General features: G+C 44.3%; 1 protein-coding gene across 8 annotated transcripts in view; it reads right to left on the bottom strand.

Moving 5' to 3' along the window:
* Nucleotides 1-26979, bottom strand: part of ERBB4 (erb-b2 receptor tyrosine kinase 4) — a 935345-nt gene that overhangs the window by 59473 nt on the left and 848893 nt on the right. For all 8 annotated transcript variants that reach the window (XM_044432044.1, XM_044432045.1, XM_044432049.1 and 5 more), the window contains one exon: nt 2760-2915. In XM_044432044.1, the coding sequence (XP_044287979.1) occupies nt 2760-2915 (156 nt within the window). The remainder of the gene's footprint in view (nt 1-2759; nt 2916-26979) is intronic.

Genomic DNA, 26979 nt, shown 5'->3' with positions numbered 1-26979 from the left:
GACAACTCTACACATGGACATCACCAGATGGTCAAAACAGAAATCAGATACACTATGTGCTCCGCAGCCAAAGATGGAGAAGCTCTATACAGTCAGTAAAAACTAGACCAGGAGCAGACTGAGGCTCAGATCATGAGCTTCTTGTTGCAAAATTTAGGCTTAAATTGAACAAAGTAGGGAAAAGCACTAGGCTGCTCAGGTATGGCCTAAATCATATTCATGATGAATATACAGTAGAGGTGACAAATAGATAGAAGGAATTAGATCTGATAAACAGAGTGCCTAAAGAACTATGGATGGAGGTTCGCAACATTGTACAAGAGGTAGCAACTAAAACCATCCCAAAGAAAAAGAAATGCAAGAAAGCAAATGGCTCTCTGAGGAAGCTTTACAAATAGCTGAGGAAAGAAGGGAAGGGAAAGGCAAGGAAGAAAGGGAAAGATACACCCAAATGAATGCAGAATTCTAGAGAATAGCTAGAAAAGATAAGAATGCCTTCTTAAATGAGCAGTGTAAAGGAATAGAAGGAAACAATAGAATAGGGAAGACTAGAGACCTCTTCAAGAAAATTGGAGATATGAAGGGAATGTTTCATGCAAAGATGGGCATGATAAAGGACCAAAATAGCAGGGACCTAACAGAGACAGAAGAGATTAAGAAGAGGTGGCAAGATTACACAAAGGAACTATACAAGAAAGAGCTTAACATCCCTGATAACCACGATGCGGTGGTCACCAACCTCGATCCAGACATCCTGGAATATGAAGTCAAATGTGGCTTAGGAAGTCTGAGCAACAACAAAGCTAGTGGAGGTGACAATATTCCAGCTGAGCTATTCAAATTCTTAAAAGACAATGCAGTAAAAGTGCTACACTCAATATGCCAGCAAATTTGGAAAACTCAGCAGTGGTCGCAGCACTGGAAAAGGTCAGTTTACATCCCGATCCCAAAGAAGGGCAATGCCAAAGAATGTTCAACTACCGCACCATTGCACTCATTTCACATGCTAGCAAAGTCATGCTCAAACTCCTACAAGCTAGGCTCCAGCAGTACGTGCACCGAGAGCTACCAGAGGTACAGGCAGGATTTCGAAGAGGGAGAGGAACAAGAGATCAAATTGCCAACATACGCTGGCTCATGAAGAAAGCTAGGGAGTTCCAGAAAAACATCTACTTCTGCTTCATTGACTATGCTAAAGCCTTTGATTGTGTCGATCACAACAAATTGTGGCAAGTTCTTAAAGAGATGGGAGTACTAGACCATCTTATTTGTCTCTTGAGAAACCTGTATGCAGGTCAAGAAGCAACAGTGAGAACTGGATACGGAACCACAGATTGGTTCAGAATTGAGAAAGGAGTTTGGCAAGGCTGTATACTGCCGCCCTGCCTATTTAACTTATATGCAGAGCACATCATGAGAAAGGCGGGGCTAGATGAATCACCAGTTGGAATTAAGATTGCTGGGAGAAATATCAGCAACCTCAGATATGCAGATGATACCACTCTCATGGCAGAAAGTGAAGATGAACTAAAGAGCCTCTTGATGCGGGTTAAGGAGGAGAGTGCAAAAGTTGGCTTGAAACTCAACATTAAGAAAACTAATCATGGCATCCTGTCCTATCACTTCCTGGCAAATAGATGGGGAAGAAATGGAGGTAATGACAGATTTTATTTTCCTGGGCTCCAAGATCACCACAGACAGTGATTGCAGTCAAGAAATTAAAAGACGCTTGCTTCTGGGGAGGAAAGTTATGGCAAGTCTTGACAGCATACTAAAAAGCAGAGACATCACCCTGCTGACAAAAGTGGGTATAGTCGAGGCTATGGCTTTCCCAGTTGCAATGTATGGCTGTGAAAGCTGGACCATAAGGTAGGCTGAGCACAAAAGGATTGAGGCCTTTGAATTGTGGTGCTGGAGGAGACTCCTGCGAGTCCCTTGGACTGCAAGGCAATCAAACCAGTCAGTCCTAGAGGAGATCAACCCTGACTGCTCTTCACAAGGCCAGATACTGAAGATGAAACTCAAATGGTTTGGTCACCTAATGAGAAGGAAGGACTCCCTGGAGAAGAGCCTAATGCTGGGAACAACTGACAACAAAAGAAGAAGGGGATGGCAGAGGATGAGGTGGCTGGATGGAGATGAAGCAGTCAGTGTGAGCTTAGGTGGACTCTGTGGGATGGTGGAGGACAGTAGAGCATGGAGGAATGTTATCCATGGGATAGTGATGGGTTGGATGCAACTTCACTAAACCACACCAACAACAAGAACAAGTCGCTCCCTGATTCTCTACTATCCAGCAAGCAAGTATTAGCCACAGTGGGAAAGATGAGGAAGAGCAGGATGGCCGGAGGCAACAGGGGCTCACAGAGGGGCCTAGGGAGGGGGTGTAGCCTGGGGATTCTCAAAAATCTGGAGTGCCATTGCATACTTGGATGCCCATTTGCTCTATTGCTGTGGTTCCTGATTCAGCAAGTAATATACACGCATGCAGAAGCCCATTTGGGCATGCTCATCTTTTCAGCTGAGAGATGTGTCTCTGAATATTCATTCCATAGCAATTCAAACTGCCCATTAATTTGTGCAAGGGCTTCCATATCCAGCAGCTAGCCTGGCTTACAGTGTGTCCTGGCTTTATATAATATCCATAGTGAAAAATAGAGCAGGCCAACAATTCTCCTCCAGAAGATGTGTTCCCCTTCTTCCCTAGTGTTACGTAGTGTCAGAGCTCCTGGACAAATTGCTCAGCTCATGGCACTCACCTTGCCACCATCAGCGCTGTACTCTTTCTCATCACCTTCCAGTAGTCTGGCCAGGCCGAAGTCTGTGATTTTCACATGGTTTGGTGATTTCACTAAGACATTCCGGGCTGCCAAGTCTCGGTGAACCAGCCGCCTCTCTTCCAAGTACATCATGCCCTAAGAAACAAAAAACATATAGGCTTATGCAACGTATCTGCATGCCATGAACCATAGAAGCATTCCAATTTATTGTCAATGGTCTTCCTGCCCTCACCTCAATAGCCACACATTTAGCATTTTAGTAAGAGCAACCCCGATGAGTATTGGGTGGGGAACCTCAGACTGAGGTCTCAACTGGCCCTCCAGGGCTTCCTGGAGCCACACATCTTTCCCCTAACTATGAATCATTTGGTGATTTTCCAACTTTTGCAGTTTCCCCCTCACTCTAAATAGTTGAGATATCTCTCTGAGCACTCAGTTATGGGCAGTAGGACCACACTGTATTAGTATTTTTTTGTAATTTGCTCCCATACCATCACTGGAATGCAGCTCCCAAGAGCTTCTACAAAACTGAATTTGGTCCTTGAGCTGAAAGAAGCTCTCTACCCCTGCAGTAAGAAAACTGGAACAAGAAGGATGGACAATAACAGTGCAATCCTATACTTGTCTCCTCAGAAGTAAAACCCATTGAGTTAAATGAGGCTTTTTTCCAAGGAACGGGGTATAGCATGGTGTACAACCTGGTACCAGCAGATGCCTGCTAGGGGGCCTACAAAGGGCTCTCCAGTGTGGTGCCTGCAGGCGCCCTAAATTTTAAGTATATGTAGGCTTCAACAAAAGTAGACCAAATATCCAAATAAGTATCCAGTTTTCTCTATGACATCCATTCATTTAGCAAAAATAATGTAAGGTTCCAATCCTTTCAACTATAGGAGAGAACTATAGATTCTTCCAATTTTGTAACATCTATCTTTAAGGGCACAAATAATCCACTTCCCCCTCTACGTATTAATTCCCATGAAGCAGCCAAGTAATTTAAAACTGTGTGCTCTTCAGTGAGTTTTAAAGACTATTCCAGTACAAAATTTATGTGTGTAATAATCTCTCCCCAAAAAGAAGCAGGTACTAGACATTACATTCAAAATACATTCAAAAGAACCATTAGCTTTACTGCAGCGTCAGCAATTAACTGAGACAATTCCTTGTTAAAGACAATAGGGTAAGGTTTGGGTTTGCTGAATAAGATGCAGACAAAAATTCAGAGATCCCACAGGTCCACTGAATAGGCGTTTTGGTGTGTCCAGAGCAGTTTCTCAAATCAACAAATGTGCTCACAGGCTCCAAAAGTCTGGGAACCCCCAGGGTATGTAAATGAAAACTCAATGATAACCTTGGACTGCTTTCATATACACAGTCTAGCTTATGTTGGAATAGATATTCCCCAGATTGCATTGTTAATGATGCACTCAACCTTGATTTGGGATTGGGTCCATCTACATGCCAGCTGGCTGCATTTAGAAATGAATGCATGGACTATGTGAAAAAATGCAATCTAAAGAGAACAGTATCCCATTCTATTTTATATAGAGTTTTATACTGCATGTATTATACTGTATATATTATGCTTATACTTTCCTAACTCAATTTTATGTTGTTGTTGTTAGTCGCGAAGTCGTGTCCAACCCATTGCAACCCCATGGACAACATTCCTCCAGGCCTTCCTCTCCTCCATCATCCCCCGGAGCCCACTTAAGCTCACACCAACTGCTTCAGTGACTCCATCCAGCCACCTCATCCTCTGCCGTCCCCTTCTTCTTTTGCCATCAGTTGTTCCCAGCATTAGGCTCTTCTCCAGGGAGTCCTTCCTTCTCATTAGGTAGCCAAAGTAATTGAGTTTCATCTTCAGTATCTGGCCTTCTAAAGAGCAGTCAGGGTTGATCTCCTCTAGGACTAGAGGAGAAGGGGAATCCTTCTCCTGTGCAGCCACCCATGTCCCCTCAAAATCTCCTTCAGAGGATTGGAGAACCTCTGGAGAAGGTTCTGAGGGGTACTGGGGCTGCAGAGGAGGAGAACTCGGGTTGTGCACCAGCAGGCACACCCTCAGTTCTCACTTTCCACTTGCTTCTCCCAGTGCATTTGGACTTTATGCAAAGGGTTCCTTCTGACCTTTAGTAAATTTGCCCAGGAGCAACATTCTGGAGTTAGTATGCTCTTTGAATTCATTATTTTATTGATAAACCTGTTGCCAGAATGGAGTAAATGTTTGATATTAAAAACACATAAGGCAAACTGGAGGGCTTCTTTACATAAGCAACTTTTTCTAGCACCTTCTGAGATCATTCGGCCTCATCAGGTCAGCAGCTCCATACAAAATGTAAAGGTGCTCACTCAGACCTCCCCAGCATGTTGTTGCTAGATCTCTAACAGCAGAAACTGTTTAGTGATGGCCAGATAACAAAAAAAAAAAAAAAAAAAAAAAGAACAACACTGCAAAAGGAGACTTTAGTGGAATGGTAAAGTATTCAGATGAGGGACTCCAGCTAGGCCTGGCTGCTACTGTTACAGTTGTTGTTTATCTGGGCCGTGGCCTTAATGGAAGGAAAACTGTGCACGTGCCTCCAGACTTGGCCCCTCACATTGCCATGTGACCTTGGGCATGTTCTGTTATTGTTCTGTGCATATTTTATCATTCAGAAGTGAAAAAATTCTGGTTTCACAAGCTCTTACAAATTAAATGTGCCAATGCAATAAAAACAGTCCAGATTTGTTTGAACAGAAAACGTAGATGCTTTTATAAGCATGAGAAGAGGAAAATCCCAGTGGCCCTAAAACCATCTGATTTTATCTGGGAGGCATCTTTGGGTGAATCTGACATTCAAGTTTGGAAATATATATTGGATGCTGTGCACAAACTGCTCCTGTTTTGCTTTTGCCACAATTGATTTTGCAACAATCAGCAGTGCAGAGGGTTTGAAGCATAGCCACAAAAACTCTTTGCCCAGAGAATATACAGCATTATTTTCAGGCAGGCTTTAACTGTCCCAAGCAGGCACATTCTCTCTGGCCAATTGCAAATCAATGCTGCTGGCAGTTAAACATTGGAGCTATAGCACGCTGAAGGATTAACAGTTTCTGCCATCAAACCAAAAGCAGTAAAAACAAAATAAAGATGGGCAAGTAAATCACAGAGGGTCAAATGCTTATAAGCCTATATACTAGGAGTGCTATAAAACAGTAGATTGCTTTAGACCCCCCCTGGGTCAAGCACAGGCATTAACATGATAGAAATCCAAATGAGTGGAGACTCAGCAGTCTAATTAGGCTGTAATCCACCCAGACCTTCTCTATTGCGAGCCCCATGGAAATTAGTAAGTGCTGAGTTAGTAGTAAGTGCACTGTACTTAATAACTATGGTGTAAGCATGGAGAACTAGGATTTCCAAAATTAAATCAAACTTTCTTCTTCTCCTTCCTTCCTTCCTTTCTTTTTTAATGTGTCTTTTTCCAGTACAAGCTATATTTATTGACCCTTATGAAATGATCAACACATTAACACATACATTGCTTCATCTTCTCAGTATAACGCAATACATTCCTAAGTTCTGGGTATCTGATATAGGCATGCAAGAAGACTGCATGTTTCCTGTTTGACATTAAGTAAGATTATTCAAAGCAAGCACGATTTTTAATTCAGGAATGAGGGGGGCATTTCACCCTGCAATTTGGAACATTGTGCTCACGTGAACTATCCCAGAATGTGCTCTCTCACAACAAGGTCATCTGTATAATTCTGCAAAGGGGTAAGGAGGATTTCAGCACACAACAGGGGGAAACATGCATGAAAAAAACAAGTGGCAACATGAGCCTGTGTGTAGAGCAAGAGTTGCTTCTCAGCAGGGCCAGTGCGGCATCACGGTTATGATGTTCACTGCATAGTTCAGGCTGAAGCAACTTCATAGGATTGCTGTGAAGATGAGATGGAAAGGAAAAGTACACAAGTGGCCCTGGGTTCCCTGCAGGGAAAAGGCAAGATAGAGATAAGTATATAAAAATAGTTTTCCAGCAACTTCACATTAGAGGTATTCCTGAGACTGGTCCAACAGGAGCAGATGTTTGATGTTTCAGAGATTGGTGGTATAGGAGAGCGAAACAGCCTGTTAAGAGAGGAGGCAAGTGAGCATTGGAGGTGGGCCAAAGGCCACCCAGGAAAGCCACGAATGAGTTGGGAAGTCCTCCAGATCCAAGCCAGTCACTCAGGTGGCAGAAGACTTCCGACAAACTGTCTGAGGCCACCTCGCCCCTCGGTACCTCATTCTGAAGCAGAGTGAGGCATCTGAGACACTGGTAGCCCATGGATATGTGGCTCGGCATTGGGCGCATCACTGACCACACTTCTGCCCCAGCAAACCTATTGTGCACTCTTAAGCACTAAGCAAGTGTGGCCCCTGCAGCAAACCATCCGCCCCATGACCTTCCTAGGAAAGCAGCAACTATCTCCTGGTTTGTGTGTGTGTTTTTTCAGTTTTTCAACATTTTTTTCAGCATTCCTGAAGGCTGAGGAAGACCAGGTCAACGGGTTTGGATGAGCACGGACATGGGCATGAGAATGGACAAAAAGCAAGGGCAAACTGACGGGTGGGGTCAGTCAAACCAATGGATGAGGAAGACAGGCCAACCAACATGTGGCCTCTGAAAGACCTTCCTAGTGGTCCAGCAGTGACCAACAGCCACCCCTCCCCGGCTGCTGTTTGAGGCAAGGAGCACACCCCAGCTCCTGGGAAGGCTAGCCTTGGCTTTTTCCACTGAGGTCTCTTCCTGCAAAGACTTTGGTTTGCTTTTTGTTCGCTTCTTTTATTTTTGCAGGATCATGGCAAACAGAAACCACTTTAGCATTGTATCTCCTCTTAGGAGCAGTCACAGTAAACTACGTATTGATTTTTCTCAGCATCCTATTAAAGTGGTTTGTGGGTGGCTGAGCACACACAATATATAAACAAAAGCATTGCATTACATTTAAGCTCAAACAATATTGGTCAACACCAAATGACTCTGGAGAAGGAAAGGTAGGATACTTAATGGTGTTCAATGGAAATGTAAGATTTAGATACGTATTTTCCTAGGTGCTTCATTTGACTTTTTCAAGCCCGATAGATATGGCATTCTCCCTTGCTCCCCTTTGCTCTCTCAGGAATACAAGCACTGTAAACATACCATGAATTTCACAGAAGGAAAAAAATGGCTAAGAACTACAAGCCATATTCCCAAAGCAATCAAAAAACATCATGATGGAATGCCACTGCTGAATTATACTGGAAGCCCATTCCCACTTTCACCCTTCTTGAAATCTCGCTGGTGAGGTAAAACATCAGCAGTGCATCCAACGTTGTGCATATTTCTGCATGGATCACTTTGAGCACAAACACGAACATGCACACATGTATCTGCGCTGACATCCAGTTGCCAAAACATGTTGTCTGGGCCTTCCTTCACACGTCCATTTGTACCCTCAGTGACCATCTGTGTGGGGTTTCTGCTGGTCTACTGATTGATGTGTGGCACCAGCACCGGCAAGCTGGCACCTGCCTTCCCTGACTCCAAATTTCAGCAGAGTTTGCACAGAGGCTTCTGCCCTGCATGCGATCCATGCCTTCCACTTTTGCAGGGCATGGACTGCACCCTGCCTCCCTTGTGCAAATGTATCTTTGTCTGCATGGTCAGGGCAGGGCCAGCGGGCAGGTCCCCTCTTCATGTGCTCATTCTTCACTCAGAGACTCTCTGGGTAAGGCTTCCTCATACCAGGAAAGCATATTGTTTGTGCCACAAGAAATAGCAAAAGTCCAGGACAGACCTGATATTCCAGCACAGATTTCACAAGGGAGGCTCTTGTGGACAGCTCCAGTAGGTACTTTCATCATTCTCATTCTTTCTCTCCCCCCTCCCTCCTCCCTTGCTCGCTCACTCGCTCTCTCTCTCTCAGAAAGACAAACCATACCAGCCTAAAAAAAAGAGTGGAAACTTGTTCACACATTACTTCTACCTTACTCAAGACAAGCATATATGTATTCCTGCTATTTTTATGTAGAGCAGCACACATGATTTTCTCCCTTTCATTCTCACAATAACATTGTGAAGTAGGTTAGGCTAAGAGATTATGATTGTCCCACGATGCTGGATTTGAGGCCCCCATCTAGTCCAGCCTGACACTTCAGTCACCATTCCACACCCTTCAATGCTACACCAGTGCCAGAAGGACATTACTGCATTGTTTCAAATGGAAGCGATTCCACACTAGGCCCCAAATGGCAGGAGTGCAGCTTAAAGCTCCCTGGGGAATTGGTTCACTGACTAAGAAGATGTTCCCCTGCCAGCAGCTTTTTGTTTCTTCTAAGGGACAGGGGCCATATTTGCAACTAAGGCCTTTGCATTGCATCATTCTTTTAAGATGACCAGTCTTATGGTTTGGCAGTTCTTCCAATTTACTAGCAAAATGCACCAGGAGCAGAAGGCTTTTTCCCAAGAGTCCTGAACGAGATCCTAGTCTGAGATGGCTGATTTATTATATTTCTCGCACATGATTTCTTAGTATTAGTAGCTTCTTTCTTTTTTATGTATTATAGTTATATCCCACCCTTTTTCCCTTTCAAGGATCTCAAGGCAGCTTACAGAAATCTCCTTCTTCTCACAATCTCATCTTTACAACAACAACCTGGTTGGCCTGAGAGTCTGTGATGAACCCAAAGTCACCCACTTGGCTCCATGGCTGAGTGGGGACCAGAACCCAGATCTCCTGCATCCCAGTCCCACACTCATAACTGCTTACACGCACACAAAGAATTTTAAATCAAGGTTTAAAAAAGGGCCCACCTGTAAATCCAGAAAAGAAGCACTTGCAAACCTAACTTCATTAATGATACAGTTTCCCCTCCCACATCGTTTTCTGACAGGGCAATGTGCCAGTCATAATTTCCGGACAAGCAGAGATTCCACAGTTAAGAATTTGCCCCATCATGGTGTGAGCGATAGCAAATATTATGTAGGATTGCACTGGAAGAGCCAAGCACAAGCTGACAGTATCTCAGCCACAGAAGGCTCTGGACCTTAAAGAACTTAAGGCTGGATGCATCATATCTTAGGGAATTTGATATATATCTTTACTCAGGGATGCAGTTGGGGGTCATTCCTTAAAGGTCTGTTAGGGTGAGAAAACACCTAATATACCATGAAAATGAAGTGAATAAGGAAGAGTTCGGTCCTGTCAGGTTACTGGCCCACAAAGTAGGCTGCCTGCTGACTCTCTGCATGATCCATTGCTCTGGAAGTGCCTCTTTCCAATTAACCTTCCAGCCAGGGGCAACATCTCTGCTCTTTCCACGCAGCAGGCATCATCAGATTCTTCCTGGAGCAGCATTAGGTGTCCTCAGAAGAGGCACGCCAAGAATGATAACTTGTGCAGAAATGGAAAGGGACACACAGTTCTTCCTCTTACACAGCTGAAAAGTAAACCTCCCCAAAGGTGAAAGCCAGTGCAGTATGGAGGTCACGCTGCTGGACCCAGATTCAGGGAGACTGATTTTGAGTCCCCACTCAGCCATGAAGTGCATTGGTGAGTCACTGAATCCTGGCCTGGCAACAACACAGGGTTGTTGTGAGGAGGACAAGGCATGGAGGATTGTGCAACCCACCTTGGGTTGATCTATAACAACCCAACAAATACAATCAAAGGGCTCCTTCAGCTTTAAGTCAGAAAAAGCTACCTTAGCTATCAGAAATGGAAGAAATACTGGGTTTTGCCCTCTTTTTTTCCTGCTTCCTCCTCATCGTTCTGCCTTGCATCTGCTAACACCAAACCACCTATGAAATGTTGCCCATTTGCTACGAGATGCTATCAGAAAAATGTGAACACTTGGGATGTGAAAAGGACATGTCACTTGTCTACCTCCTGCCCTGTGGCCCACATGTTGGCATCTGCCCGGCCCCACAGCTGATCGTCTCCCTCCTCACAGCCGCCATGAGAGGCATCCTGCCAGGGATGTCATTGCAGGAGCAATTACTGCCAAGATGCTCCAACATCAAATTGCTCTTGGAAACACATTGCTACCAGCTGCAATAAAAGGCACTTTGAGGTCTCTCAAGGATCTTTGCACAAACTGGAATAACCTATTACTATCAACAATTGTGTTTTTTATGGGTGCAATGTAACACCTCTGTACAGAGAAATCTGCAGTTCTGGTTTGGTTTTTGGAGGTTTAATTACACCTAAATAAGCTGTACAGTCCAAGTACAGCCCTAGAGAGCCTTCCCTGCCTTTTGGTACTTGAAAGGAACAAATGGCTGCCCAATATGCCCTTTTTAAAATAGCTTTTCACATCATTCTGGCAGAAAGACTGCGCACAGCGATAGTCACAGAATCAAGAAATAGGCAGGCGGTGGCTGCAGCTGTGAGCAGGCAGCTGGTTTCCCCCACAAAGCTCAAGAATCTGGGGGACAGGAGCCACCCTTTGCTGTGGGGCTCCAAGAGCCCCACAAGTTCTTTCCAGCCTGCCTCACAACCCCTGGCCAGCTGAATACCAGGCTCAGTTTTCTCCTGCGGCATGACAAGTGCTTTACAGCTGAGAGCAATCTTATGAAGCTCCTAACTGCTGCTTAACAGAAGGCCCGCATAAGATGGAAACAGATGCTTTTCCAAGTCTGCGGGGAAATCCACCCTCACATATGGCCTGATTGTCATTTCCTTAGCAAACACCATCCCCTGGCATCCAGCCAGGGGGCTCTCCCAATTCCATCCCTGCAAGTCAGGGATGGGCATTTAGAATTGTTTGAAGGGACAGAAATAGTTACCATGTTCCTCATAACATTTCTCAGAGGAAAGCAGGGATATCATGCAAAGCCTTCCAGCTGTGCCTACCACAAGATCTGGTGAGCCTCTTGCCTCGGAAAGGGTTGAGCCCATGATGAAAGGAGCTTGCCTGCTGCCATTCACTTGCCTTGGGGCCGAGCAGGAGCTGTGCCCTCACTTTCAGATGCTGCTGCCAGAATTGGGTGAGCCGTCCCAAAAGGCAGGGTGGGGCTGACCACCAGTAGTGACAAAGGAAGGTACACGGGTGGCATGGAGTGGCAGCCCTGGTGTGTGTGTGTGTGTGGGGGGGGGGGTGATTTCCCACCTTGTAAAAGCTCAGTGGATGTTTAGTTTATGCAGTAAAGAGGTATTGAAAAAGCATGTGTGTCCTACAGCACAGCCTCCATTGCAGAGCACATCAGGTATGGCTGGATCCCCGACATCATCGTCCTGCCTCTAGGCATTCTGGGAGTTGCACAACTTTTTCTTTCTATGTGAACATGCATATTGTTGTGCCGTAAGTCACTTAACTGCAATAGAATTCCTTAACCTTCCTGTTCCCCCAGCTGGTGTTCAGGGCCAGGCTAGAATGGCAGCTTTATTTTAGCCTGAGCTGAACAAACACAAGGGGAAGGCAGCATCAAACAGATGGCCACTGCATGACATTCAGCCCTCTCTTTCACAGGGAGCTTTCAAATAAACGGGTGACCAGGCTTAAATGTCATTTGGGAGTAACGGATAATGTATGGCAAGCATGGAGTGCTTTAGAGCCTCCTGCGCCAACTCTTCCGCTGCCTCTTCCTGGTAGAGCCTGGAGACACACTCTCATACACGGTGGCTTGCAAATTCAGCACTATCTTTTTTAGTAGGCTGGCCTTTTTGCCAAACATTCTAGCTCTCATGTTTCCAGAGAAATCAGTAAGTAGTGGAGTTTTGGGTTGGGAGATTCCAGAGTATCTGGACTGAGCCGCATTGCCAGTTGTAGTAGTATGAATTACTATCCCCCTAATAGGTCTGTGCTGTTGTTTCTGGCAGTTGTACTATCTATAAACCTTGAAGGGCATGCTTAAAGTTGCAATTCTTATATAACAGATTAGTCTCTTCCCTCTTTCCTTAACTTCTTCCCTCCTTTCCATTGCTCTTTGCTGGAAAAAGGTAAAGGTAAAGGTTTCCCCATGACATTAAAGTCCAGTCATGTCTAACTCTGGAGGGCGGTGCTCATCTCCGTTTCCTAGCCAAGGGAGCCGGCATTTGTCCGCAGACAGTTTCCATGGTCATGTGGCCGGCATGACTAAACACCGAGGTGCACGGACGCTGTTACCTGCCCACCGAAGTGGTACCTGTTTATCTACTTGCATTTGCATGCTCTCAAACTGCAAGGTTGGCAGGAGCTGGGACAGAGTAAGGGAGCTCACCCCACCTGCAGTTTTGAACTGCTGACCTTTCGATCAACCAGCCCACCCATTATTTCAAATACATGACTCATGCTGCAACCCTGCGTGCACTTGCTTGGGAGCAAGCTTCATTATCCCTCCTGCTCCCTCTCAAAATCTGCTCCAGAGAGTCTGCCAAACCCCAGAGCAGTGTTGGGGGTGCGTATGGGGAGGGGAACTTCCCAGTCCCCATTCAGATGGAAGACGGTTCTTCAGGGCAAGGATTTAACTGGACTCTTCCCAAAGTCACAACCATCAGCGATAGTGCTGTTATCTCAAAGAACAACAATAACTGAGACTCTAACATTGATACTTATAGCTAAATATGAAAACAGAGGTTTTATCCCCATACAGAAGTTATGGGGATGATGAAACTGATCAACACAGTAAGAAATGGAGGCATGTAATGGGTTAATGAGAAGGCCAGTGTCTTGGCAACGGGGCATCATCTGTTCCACAGTGAATATACTGATAACACAAAACTGTTTTCATTTCCCCCCTTGCTGTAAAAAATGAGCACAATACATTTGGTGATGTATGATGAATGCTAAAAGTGAGCTAAAATAATAAAAAATTAAAACCAGAGGGATAATTATGGATTATTAGAAGAGCAAAAATGTCTCTGTACCAGCAGGATCTTGTAATTCTGTTTTATACAGGAGCCAGGAGCACCATCGTTTTAATGATTCAGAGTTATAATCTACCCAGAAGTGAGATAATGCGGCTTTCCCGAAACATTAACCACATGCAAGAGGCTTTTCTTACTAGGCTAGCAGAATACTAACAATTGCTCCCTGCTTTCCCATCTCCCCTCCCCATTTTATCATTGACCTCTTGCCAATACAATTACAACTGGGGGAGTACATTGTGTAGCACATGCACTTTCTTCAAGAAGTGTATTTAAAATGGATTACTTCTGCTTCTTAGACAGTCGATCAATAGAGATGTAGATTGCAGTTAAGGGTTGAGATGTCTGTAGGCTGCGGTAGTTATCCTCTGTGTCTCTTTAGAAATTAATTAAAAATCAATGGTGTGTGTAGCCCATTAATAAGGCAACCTCCAGATTAACAGATACAAGCACAGCCTTCCCTCAGTTACAGAGAAAGAGGGCAAATACAATCAAGCCTCACTGACACCTGAGACAATGGGAATAAGAAGATGCAGTCAATTCCTTGAGAATCTAGCCATTTTTCTCCACAATAAGCTAGTGCAAGTGGAATGATTAAAAAAAAACCCCTCCCAATATTTTTGTGTTGTATTCATTGTTCATAAATAAGCAGAATGCTATTTAGAGTTGCACTGAGTATTGCCCTGCTTTGATTTTCAGGGAGAAACTAGGGATGGATTAATCTGCCAATTTTGGTTTCCCCCAGTTGCTCACTTTTTCATTCCATTTCTGTATCAATTTATTACTTAAAAAAATAAGTCTGCACAAAAATTCACATGCATTTTTGTGTGTATTTCCTAATAAGCATTTTATACATAGATCTGTTTAAGACAGATATACTTTTTTTGCAAGCAACTTTGTTTAATAGGTTGGGTTGTATGGGCTGATTTCCCAAGATATCTGAGTCCTTTGCATGGTTATTAGGCATATGGGGAACCCAAACTGTATGTCCACATTTTGAAATAGCACATTTTAGAATCTTCTTACCCTTGAAGACAGCAATGTGTTGCAGTGTACTGGGTCTATTTTTCATTTGTGAGCATCATTTTGAGGCTTCACATCCCCTCTTCTTACTTTTTTTATTTTTTGGTAACTGATATACAACAGTACCGTGTAGGAAAACAATGGCTACTTGTATGTGCTATCAGGCCATATGAGTCTAACACATAACAGATTTATAGGACCATTCCTACTAAAACTGCCTTGTTCTTGTTGTGGATATCTGATGTGCAAAAGTGGCTGTCCTTTAGAAGATGACACTTTTCATATTTTTGACTAGCAATTTGATTCAATCTCTGTTAGCTGAATCTTCCCTTCTAATTTTGATTTTTATCTCACCTTTCAACCAAGAAAAATGGCTGTCAAGGCAGCCTACACTCAGGAATAAACTTTGATTGAAACAAGAGCACCACAACTGCAGTAGAGCACAGTCAAAACACATCAATAGCAAAATAAAGAATACCTAACCCAGCAGACCCATTTATACACCAAAGTCCTGCGTGAATGCAAAGACGGGCAACAGAGAAGCGATGAATGCAGGCTCTCTTGGCAGGGAGTTCCACTAACGCAGAGCCGCCTCCAAGACAGCCCTCTCTTGCTTCACCATCACACATGTCTCTGGAGCCAGTGGCCGAGAAAGAAAGATATTACTGACATTAGACACCATCTTCAAAGAGCTTCTCTGGATCTGGACAGATCTGAGCTGTGTGTCAGCAGCCTACTGGAGGCAAGAAATCCCCAAACGCTGCCCAATCTTACCCATATACAATCTGTATATGTTCAGAATGTCATAGCATGGCAGGCGAGTTGGAAGAAGCTTATAAGGCCACTGAGTCCACCCCCCTGCTCTGCTTCCACATGCGGTCACTCATCCAGCTGCAGGCCTGAACCTTTCCAGCTAAGCAAAGGTGACCCAGCATGCTAGCTCAATGAGCAGCCATGGAAGCAAACAGCAGGGGGCAGGGGGATAAACCCCTGAGGGAAACCACAGGAGTTCCTCAGCAACACCGTCTGAGATTGCTTGTCCAGAAACGGCCAAAACCACCAAAAGCAGCCCCTCCCTGTTCCATTTCAGACAGGTGCTCCAGAAGTGTACCATGATCAAAGATATTGAAAGCCTAACGTCTGCCTCATAATAAGGCTGAAGCCAGACTGAAATGGATCTAGATTATCCAATTCACCCAGAAGCCCCTAAGTTTTAAAATCCTGTTCACCTAAATATGCAGCAGTTATTATTTAGGGCCAGACTATGTATTAGTCCTATCATGCAGTTTTTGTGATTAATTACAAGCAGAAGAGGGAGAGCCTTACTTGGAACATAGTGCTGCCATGCATTCCTGCAATTAATCAAAAAAATTAAGACACAGCGTAACAGGTAGTTTGGCCCTTCAAAATTCCCTCTGAACAGAAAGCTAGACCACATTTGAGACAGATTTACCTGTTTCAAAGCCTGCTGTAGCTTATTTAGACCATTTTGTTTTGTGCCTACATCTAGGAACAGTGGTGCTGGCAGCTCCAAAAGAGATAAAAGAAGGAATAGTATGAAATGTGGGAGAAGGTTTTCCAGTGGTGAAAGAAATACTTATTTAGATTACTCTAATCACTCCAGTTTAATTGATGTGAGCTTTGAAGGGAACCTTTTTAATCAACCCAATGTGTGCTTTAGCCCTCGCCTCTGGTAGGCTATGTGTCCTTATGTTCTGGGTCACTTCATCAGTCATGTTGTTATTACTCTGTTAAGACTTTCCATTAGCTGTTATTTTCCATTTGTCCCTATTATTTGAATTTAGGGCCAAAGGACCATTATCCCGAAAATGTCAATGGACCAAGTCCATAAAACATCCTTGTCACAGGGCAAAGTCCATGCCCCTTAGCAGACAGCAACGGATGGCAAGAAGGATGAGCTACTGGAGCAGCATGGCACAGACAACCTGCACATCTTAGCTTGTCGACAAAGGCTGAAGATACACGGTAGGGACTGTGCGAGCACTAATTAACCTGTTTACCATCCATGATCAGGACAGCTGAGGTCATTTTGCATCCGGAGCCATGTAAGGATCAGAGGCATATGTTTGTTGCAAAGATGTGGCTGCCAAAATTCTCCCCTTGGCATTCCATTCGGAACTTAAGTGAGTCAGCACTTAAATGCAGAACAACAGAAAATGCAAACTTTGGGATGCAAACCAGATGTCTACATTGCTACCATCCCTCTATAGCCACAGCATCAGGAAGCCTCTGCTGAGCTGAGAGATGCTAGGATCTGAACAGAAGGGGAGCGTAGCTGAAGTCATGCAGTCATCAGAAAGGCAATGGGTAGGAACTGAGTGCCTTTGATAAAGTGGAAGGGAAGGCTCTCAAGGGCCACCTAGTTCAACCACAGGCAATGCGGATAGAACTGCTCCTGAATTTCCCCCCACCTCCAAACCTCTCTTTGGATTTCAAGGCTCAGAATTATCTGATCTTCCTTGCAGAATGTCCCTGAAGCATTCATAGTCTTCCTTTTCTAAACCTTCACTTCTCGGCCTATTTCTTTTGAAGCAAGTTTACATGCCAAGGTTCAAAAGGGTGACTTTTGCGGATGTACCCATGCCCACTCCTGCCATTGTCCTGCCCTGCCCGTTTTCACTCTCTCCATTCGGTGTCTCTTTTACCTGTTCCTTCCAGTGTAGCCCACTCTCTGGGTTCACACACTGCTGATTGTCTCGATGTGGGCAGCAAGAGGCATGCAAATGAACTGAGGCACCCCTGGGTGGAGCAACTCCTTTCAAGCATCTGCCAAATCAGACACCTCTTCATGCGCCTCTTGCTGTCTCCCATCATGGGAGGTGAGAGGCTCATGGAAGAAGACTGGCCAGTGCCCCCATCCCTGTGCTTGCCACCAGGCAGAGAAAAGAGAGAGAAGAGGGGACTCCTCCAGGACATGGGTGTTGGAGGACCAGCCTCCTTCTAGAGGAAGCCAAGGAGGCACTGGGGTTCTGCAGATTTGTGTTTCGCATGAGCAAAGGATGCTAGCCTTCATTTTTTTCCCCCTCAACAGAAGCTAAGTGTATTAGGTTTGCTGGCAATTCTTCAAGAGACTATTTTGTTAAACACATTACAGAAAGTATGGAAAGGAATTCATTTTTGTTGTTTTCAGATTAGTTTTTGTCTCAAAAACTTTGCAGAATTGTGTAAGTGTTCTTATTTCACCATTTTGATAATTATAAAGTTTTGGCCCCCTTCATGGATCACTGCCTTGCCATAGTGAAGGGGCTTGTGTAGCTCAAGGAAGCGTGGACAGGCACTTCCACAGGGCTGACAGATGAAACCCTCCTAGAGTTATTCTTCCTTCTTGTCACTGCAGTCAGCTCGGTCTCCTGCCTTTTGCTCTGGACTAACTGACAGTGCTGATGATGAGCAGGAGTTGGCACTCTCTACTCGCTCCCTGCCCCTTCATGGATCACTGCCTTGTTGTGGCAGAGGGGCTTGTGTAGCGCAATGAAGCTATGAGCTATGCCGTGCAGGGCCACCCAAGACAGACAGGTCATAGCAGAGAGCTCTGACAAAACATGATCCAGTGGAGAAGAAAATGGCAACCCACTCCAGTATCCTTGCCATGAAAACCCCATGGACAGTACCAGAAGGCAAAAAGATGATGTCGCAAGATGAGCCCCTCAGGTTGGAAGGTGTCCAATGCGCTACTGGGGAAGAGCAGAGGGCTAGTTCTAGTAGCACCAGAAAGAATGAAGCTATTGGGTCAAAGCCGAAAGGACACTCAGTTGCTGATGTATCTGGTGGTGAAAGGAGAGTCTGATGCTGCAAAGATCTATACTCCATAGGAACCTGGAATGTAAGATCTATGAATCAAGGCAAGCTGGATGTGGTCAAACAATAGACGACAAGTCTGAACATCGACATCTTAGGAATCAGTGAACTAAAATGGACAGGAATGGGTGAATTTAATTCAGATGACCATCAGGTATACTACTGCGGGCAAGAATCCCTCAGAAGAAATGGAGTAGCCTTCATAGTCAATAAAAGAGTAGCAAAAGCAGTACTGGAATACAATCTCCAAAATGACAGAATGATCTCAGTTCGAGTCCAAGGCAAACCATTCTACATCACAGTAGTCCAGGTCTATGCCCCAACTGCTGGTGCTGAAGAGGCTGAAGTTGATTGGTTCTATGAAGGCCTACAATACCTTCTGGAATTAACACCAAAAAATGATGTCCTTATCATCATGGGGGACTAAAGTAGGAAGCCAAAAGATAACCGGAATAACAGGCAAGTTTGGCCTTGCAGTACAAAATGAAGCAGGGCACAGGCTGGTAGAATTTTGTCAAGAGAATACGATGTTCATAGCAAACACTCTTTTCCAACAACCCAAGAGACGACTCTACACATGGACATCACCAGACGGTCAGCACAGAAATCAGATTGACTATGTGCTCTGCAGCCAAAGATGGAGAAGCTCTATAGAGTCAGTAAAAACTAGACCAGAGAAAATGATTAAAAAATTGTATAACTTCATACTAGATAGGAGAATGGAAGATGAACAGGTTAAGGAAACTATGATAACATGGGCACAAAACTTTGGATATAATATTGAGTTAGAGAAATGGCAAAAAGCTGCGGGAAAGAAATATTAAAGTAACATTAGCAACTTCATATAAAGAAAACCTGTATAAAATGTTTTATAGATGGTATTTGTCACCAAATAGGTTAGCTAAGATGTTTCCAAATATGTCAAATGGATGTTAGAAATGTAAACACAAATCGGGTACTTTTTATCATATATGGTGGACATGTGATAAGGCAAAAAAATATTGGATTAAAATACATATATGGCTTGAGGAGGTGTTGTAAAAACCTCTAACATTTAAACCTGAACTTTTTTTAATAGGCATTGTACCTGATGATCTTAGTAAACAAGCTATTTGACTCTACATGTAACTACTGCAGTGAGGATTGCACTTGCCCAGCACTGGTAGAGTGAAGAGCTACCTACCAATGAACTGATTCTAAAAAAGATTTTGGACTGTGTGGAAATGGACAGATTGACTTTGTCTCTGAAGGAGAAAGAAGATACAGATTTCTATCAAACCTGGGACTCTTTTTATCATTGGCTAGGGAGACAGGACTATGCATAGACTTAAATATGTTTATAAAAAGAAAAAATATGGGGGGCTGACCCAGTAGGTCTGATGTTTTCGATGACTGATGCTTTTTAATTTTTTTTTGTTAGGTATATATTAAGAATAAACCTTATTCAAAACAAAAACAAGAAAACTAGACCAGGAGCTGACTGTGGCTCAGATCATGAGCTTCTCGTTGCAAAATTTAGGCTTAAAGTGAGGTAAGTAGGGAAAAGCACTAGGCCACTCAGGTATGACCTAAATCATATCCCTGATGAATACACAGCGGAGGTGACAAATAGATGTAAGGAATTAGATCTGATAGACAGATTGCCTGAAGAACTATGGACGGAGGTTCGCAACATTTTACAAGAGGCAGCAACTAAAACCATCCCAAAGAAAAAGAAATGCAAGAAAGCAAAATGGCTGCTGAGGAAGCTTTACAAATAGCTGAGGAAAGAAGGGAAGCGAAAGGCAAGGGAGAAAGAGAAAGATACACCCAATTGAATGCAGAATTCCAGGGAATAGCTAGAAGAGATAAGAATGCTTTCCTAAATGAACAGTGCAAAGAAATAGAAGAAAACAATAGAATAGGGAGAACCAGAGATCTCTTCAAAAACATTGGAGACATAAAGGGAATGTTTCATGCAAAGATGGGCATGATAAAGGACCAAAATGGCAGGGCCCTAACAGAGGCAGAGCAGATTAGGAAGAGGTGGCAAGATTACACAGAAGAACTCTACAAGAAAGAGCTTAATGTCCCTGATAACCACGATGTGGTGGTCACTGACCTCGAGACAGACATCCTGGAATGTGAAGTCAAATGGGCCTTAGGAAGTCTGAGCAATAACAAAGCTAGTGGAGGTGACAATATTCCAGCTGAGCTATTCAAAATCTTAAAAGACAATGCAGTAAAAGTGCTACACTCAATATGCCCGCAAACTTGAAAAACTCAACAGTGGCCACAGGATTGGAAAAGGTCAGTTTACATTCCCATCCCAAAGAAGGGCAATGCCAAAGATTGTTCAAACTACTGCACCATTGCACTCATTTCACATGCTAGCAAAGTTATGCTCAAAATCCTACAAGCTAGGCTCCAGCAGTATGTGGACCGAGAACTACCAGAAGTACAGGCAGGATTTCGAAGAGGCAAAGGAACGAGAGATCAAATCACCAACATACGCAGGATCATGGATAGGGAGTTCCAGAAAAACATCTACTTCTGCTTCATTGACTATGCTAAAGCCTTTGATTGTGTAGATCACAACAAATTGTGCCAAGTTCTTAAAGAGATGGGAGTACCAGACCATCTTATTTGTCTCTTGAGAAACCTGTATGCGGGTCAAGAAGCAACAGTGAGAACTGGACACGGAACCACTGATTGGTTCAGAATTGAGAAAGGAGTTTGGCAAGGCTGTATACTGTCGCCCTGCCTATTTAACTTATATGCAGAGCACATCATGAGAAAGGCGGGGCTAGATGAATCACCAGTTGGAATTGTTGGGAGAAATATCAACAACCTCAGATATGCAGATGATACCACTCTCATGGCAGAAAGTGAAGAGGAACTAAAGAGGCTCTTGATGCAGGTGAAAGAGGAGAGTGCAAAAGTTGGCTTGAAACTCAACATTAAGAAAACTAAGATCATGGCATCCGGTCCTCTCACTTCCTGGCAAATAGATGGGGAAGAAATGGAGGTAGTGTTAGATTTCATTTTCCTGGGCTCCAAGATCACCGCAGACAGTGATTGCAGCCAAGAAACTAAAAGACGCTTGCTCCTGGGGAGGAAAGCTATGACAAATCTGGACAGCATACTAAAAAGCAAAGACATCACCCTGCCGACAAAAGTGCATATAGTCAAGGCTATGGTTTTCCCGGTTGCAATGTATGGCTGTGAAAGTTGGGCCATAAGGAAGGCTAAACGCCAAAGAATTGAGGCCTTTGAATCGTGGTGCTGGAGGAGACTCCTGCAAGTCCCTTGGACTGCAAGGTGATCAAACCGGTCAGTCCTAGAGGAGATCAACCCTGACTGCTTTTTAGAAGGCCATATACTGAAGATGAAATTCAAATACTTTGGCCACCTAATGAGAAGGAAGGATTCCTTGGAGAAGAGCCTAATGCTGGGAACAATTGATGGCAAAAGAAGAAGGGGATGGCAGAGGATGAGGTGGCTGGATGGAGATGAAGCAGTCAGTGTGAGCTTAGGTGGACTCCGGGGGATGGTGGAGGACAGTAGAGCATGGAGGAATGTTATCCATGGGGTCACGATGGGTCAGACACAACTTCGCGACTAACAGCAAAAACAAGGTTTTTGCACTCTGTGAAAATTATCTAATAATCATTACTTTATAATTGTTCCACATACCCCAGAAGTTATTTTGTTTTTTATTATTGTTACATTGTTCTCCTGCCTTTTTTCTCTGGAAAGGAATACAAAACAGTTTATATGTTCCCCCTGCTCTTCTCAATTTTCGGGTCATAACTATCGTGTGAGGTAGGTGAAGCTGGGAGTCCATGACTGGCCCAGAATCACCCAATCCATACCACATCACACTGGCAAATATGAAAATATGAGTTGTTTGTTTATTTATTTTGTATGGCATAGCAGAATGCAGCATCATTGCATAAAATTCACTGAAACAATATATAAAAATGCATATAATTTTAAAGTAGGGACTGTAAATTCTTTTAAAAACATGCAACACAAATGATGAATAAAATTATGGATAAAATTAAGTTGTGTGTCAGGAGTTACTGAAGTGGCTAGGCCCATGGTCAAGTGTCTAGGTTGTTTAGCCACTGGACAGCAGCACCCTCAAGATGATGCAGTTCTTACAGGGAGTCAGGAAACTTTCTGAGAGGGCATTTCGTCACAATGTGATGTAGAGTCTGCAGGATTAGTTTGCACTTGCCATGATTAGTTCGAATTCAATTGAGCGCTGTCCAGTTTTTCCTTGGGAGGTCAAAGTCATGGGGGTATTGCACTGATTTATTCCCATAATAAGCCCAAATCATTCTGATTTCCAGCAAGTGTATTCAATCTGCCTGTCATCCTGTGATCTTTCTCTGTATTTTTCATCTCTGACTTCTTAGCTGATCATTGTTAACTGAAGTCATGAATAGCCTCAGACTCTTTTCTGAGGAAAGGCAGACAGCAGGAAGAAGAGGGGAGTTCCCAAAAAAATGCTTATTCTGGAGCCTCAGAATCCAAATCCAGAATCCAAATCCAAATCTGGAGCCTCAGAATCCAAAAATCATTTCCTGGAATCCACAGTTCTCATTCTCTCTCTCTTTCCATGTCTCAGGACTACCTACCTCTCAATCTCTCTCTGTCTCACCTCCGCCCCCCTGCCCCTTCTGTGCATGCAAGAGCCATTCTCTCCACTCCCTCATTTCTCTGTCTTTCAGGATTACCCCTGGGCTTCTCTGGCCCAGCAGAAGACAGGCAGCCAACTTCAGCTGCCCAAGTTTTCTGCCCAGGAGCGCCAAGACAGGAGGTTGAGGCACTGCAAGGATGCTCTGTATGCTGGCAGCACCTCCCTCTGACTTTCCGTGCCCCTCACAATGCCTTAAAGCTCTGTCTCTGAGGCTGCTTGTGGGACCTTTGAGGCCCAGCCGGCACAGTTCTTTCTGTGCCAGCTGCAAGGGTGCAGAGTGCCACTTTGACCTTAGAGCCCCAGCACCCCAATATCTCCTAAGGCTGTCTGGACTGTATCTTTAGTTGGTGGATAATTTCATATTAGTCAAATACTGGGTGTTAATGGCTCTACTAGAGATGCATGTGATAATTTGTCAGATTCTCTGCTGCAGAGACTGAGCACAGCTTTGCAGCAGTAACTGTCTTATGTGGTTCATTGAAATATATGCAAATAGGAGACTTAACACACACACACACACACACACACACACACACACATCATGCCATTGCCTTGAGGGAAACTACCCTTGAGAAAAGTATGAACTGCCATGATCAAGCCACATAATTTGAATAATCTTACCCTTGCTGATAAAGCCAATCTGGGGTTGTGTGGAAGACCCCAGCTAAAACTTTCCCATGGAACAGGAAGATTGTCCAGGGATAAAAGGGTTGTTCCTCTGGCTTGTGCCTCTGGTTTGCCCTGTCCTGAGCTTCTCCTGGGCTAATTATGGCTTTAAAGTTTCTAGGAGCAATTCTTGAAGGGGAGTCAGTTCAGCTGAATGCTGCTTGTAAGTCCTTCGACCCACTGGCATTTTCCCCTTGCAGTCTCTGTATGTCTTGCCTGATCTCTGGGGCAGTGCAACACAACACAGCACCCTGGTGGTGACCCGATCCTGCATATGATTGTGCCAAGCTTCTTTTGCAAGCACAGCCCTCACCGGAAGGAGGACATGTAAGACATACATGCATACAGGGGAATGCACTAGGTTTGTGCAATCGCATCAGATAAGTTATTCTGCACCTGGAGATGGTCTCAGTCATGTAAGATTTGAGTCCAGGTAGGTGGGTGCTATGGAGAGGTTCCAGAAAGTTATGGGTGAGCTTTCCAAGGCTTAGGCTCTGGGTAGCTCCAAGCTGAACAGAACCAGTTTAAGCTGAAACCTCAGCAAAGCAAACTCAACATTGCCTCAACCAAGAGTGGGTTTTAACCGACTGAGTGGCAGCCCATCTGGGTGGCCTGGCTCTGCTCCCTGTGAGTAAGGGCTCTGCTGTGAAAGGGGCCTAGCCTGCTTTCATGATGGCACCAGGGAAGAGAACAATTCCACTCTGCTTTCTAAGGTCGAATTCCTTGGACAGCAGTGCAACCTCCTCAGCAGAGAGCCATGCAGGCCAAATGGGCCCCTTTGGCCCTGGAGCTTCCAGAGTGGGAGTAGTGGCATCTGGGGCTGTTTGGGAAGGCCATTTCCTTTTGCTTTCCAATGCACTGTTTGAACCCGTGGTGTGGTCCTCTGACTACAGGGTGTTGGAACTGACATCACACATATATATCTCACTCAGACTGTGCATAAAAAGAATGCGGTCCTGCAAGAGGCAATCCTGCACTGGATATCATTACACCAAGGCTGCTGTTTCCCACGGTTCATCAGGGTGTGTCTGTGCAGGTGAGGTAAGTAGGGAAGGACATGCAGGCAATGGAGGAGCTGAAATCTGCTCCTGTCGTGCATTTACAAAGTATCAAAATAAAATGTGAGGAAGAGAACAAGAGGGTTTCACTAATCCATCAGTTTCAATTTGGAAACCACAGCTTTGTGTTAATGGTCCTCAAAATTCCCCGCTCTACTTTTAGCCAGGAAAGTTTCATCAAACAACTCTGCAGGATGAGAAATTCTCAACAGCTTCTCTCTTACAGACCTCCCCACTGGCAGGGGTTATAGCACAGCCTTTCCCCCTTTTCCTAAGGGCTTGTGTGTGTGTGTGTGTGTGTGTGTGTGTGTGAGGGGGCATTGTTTTGGGCTACCACTTACCAAAAAGATACCCCTAAAAGCATCGACTGTGCTGTCAGCCTGGCTCCCATGATGTCTCTACCACCATGCAGCATCGGGGGCAGCGTTGTGTTGAGCTCCAGAGAAGCTCACACTTGCCTTCCCTTTTCCTGCAAGTTTTCTTCCTCTGTGAAAGAGGCTTCTGCTGTGACGCCTTCCTTCTCTGGCTGTTTTGTAATTTATTTTTCTGATGTGTTTGAACTTACTTTATGGAGGCAAACTGGCTGAGAGTGCTGTGTGCATGCTTCCTTTCTATTATGCGTCCTCCATTGCTCTGCAGCTTCCCAGGCTGCCTGTGCTGCCTAATCTGAAAACGATGCATGGAACGAAGTGCCTGAGGATGGATTACCCTGTGCTTCAATCAAAGACTGGGAAGCAGTGGAGGCTACGGGCTGACAGTGAAATGGTGGTACCCTGGAAAGGGATGTTTCTGCACAATCTGCAGCTGCCTCGTTCACTAAGGGATGCATAAGCCACAGAAACCCAAGCCGCATGAATTTTCTTCACCATTGCACTTATTGAGCGCAATTATCTTTCCTATTAATTTGTGTAAGAATGGTTGAAGAAATATAGAAGAAAGTTTTGGCCCAGTACTACTAGTAATTCCCTAATCAGGCAAGAAATCCAGCTGAGAAGCATTTCAGAAGCATCCCTCCAGCAAGATTAGACAACCGCTTTCTATCTTTGTAGTGCTCTTTCTGAAGAGATACCCTTAATAAATTAAAACTTTGGTTATTCAAAATCTCTTGCTTCTTTTGCAAAGTTACTTCCTGGTAGCCATAGTTACCTCCTGCACACAAGCTATTCTTTTTACTTGAGAGCTGGCATTTGAAGCAGAACCGAATGGCCAGTACGAATGCACCAGCTGGAAATAGCTGGAAAAGGCTTCATCCGAAGTGCTGCGACTGCCTTCTGCAAAGTTCTGACCATTTCAAAGATGGCAGAAGCCTCCCCTGTTAAAAGACATCTTACAGCCATAAGATGTTGCTCCTCCTTTCAACTTATTTTAAATCACAGTGATTCAATTGTTTCTTATTTTGTTTTAAATGGTGACATTCTCTCCTCTCTGTTCTCTTCTGTTTTAGCTACATCTTTGTATGTATTGCTGTTGTCAGCCTGTAAAATGTGTTTAGACGGCTGAGCTGGGGACTGGGAGGAATCTGCGTTCTATGTCCCCCCTCGGCTATGAAGCTCCTTGGGTGACTCTGGGCCAGTCACAGACTTGCAGATGAACCCAGCACCCCGGGTTGCTGTTGGGAGGGTAAAATGGAGCTATGTGAGCTGCCTTGGCTTCCTCACAAGAGGAGAAAAGGTGAGAAAGAAACCCCATGTAATATTACTGTCAGCCAGCTCAGGATCAGATGAGGAAGAGCAGGTATAGATATTTTAAATGGATAAAGAATAAAATTGGCACAAATCATCAGCATGGACAACCAGAAAGAGGTGTGGAGAAGAAGTAAGTTAGGTTTCAGAATTGCATTTCAGTCATAAAAGAAGCCAAATCCTGTGACTGGCAGTGATCAATTTATATTAATTTAGAGTTAGGTCTCTCTTTTTCGAATTAGAAGTAACTCAGTGTATCCAAGGATGCAAAACAAGAAATCAATGGACAAAATTTGTAGGGTTCTGAGGATGAATAGGCAGTTAAGCAAAGTCAAGAACTGTACCTGTTTAGCTATGGTAATATTGCTATTATTAGATAAGAATTGTTTTTTCTTTTCTTTATTATTTTG

The sequence above is a fragment of the Varanus komodoensis genome, unplaced genomic scaffold (genome assembly GCF_004798865.1).
Source record: "Varanus komodoensis strain SLA01 unplaced genomic scaffold, ASM479886v1 scaffold23, whole genome shotgun sequence".
Classification (NCBI taxonomy): domain Eukaryota; kingdom Metazoa; phylum Chordata; class Lepidosauria; order Squamata; family Varanidae; genus Varanus; species Varanus komodoensis.
Note: the sequence above shows the minus strand (reverse complement) of the source record. Positions and strands in the feature narration are given on the sequence as shown.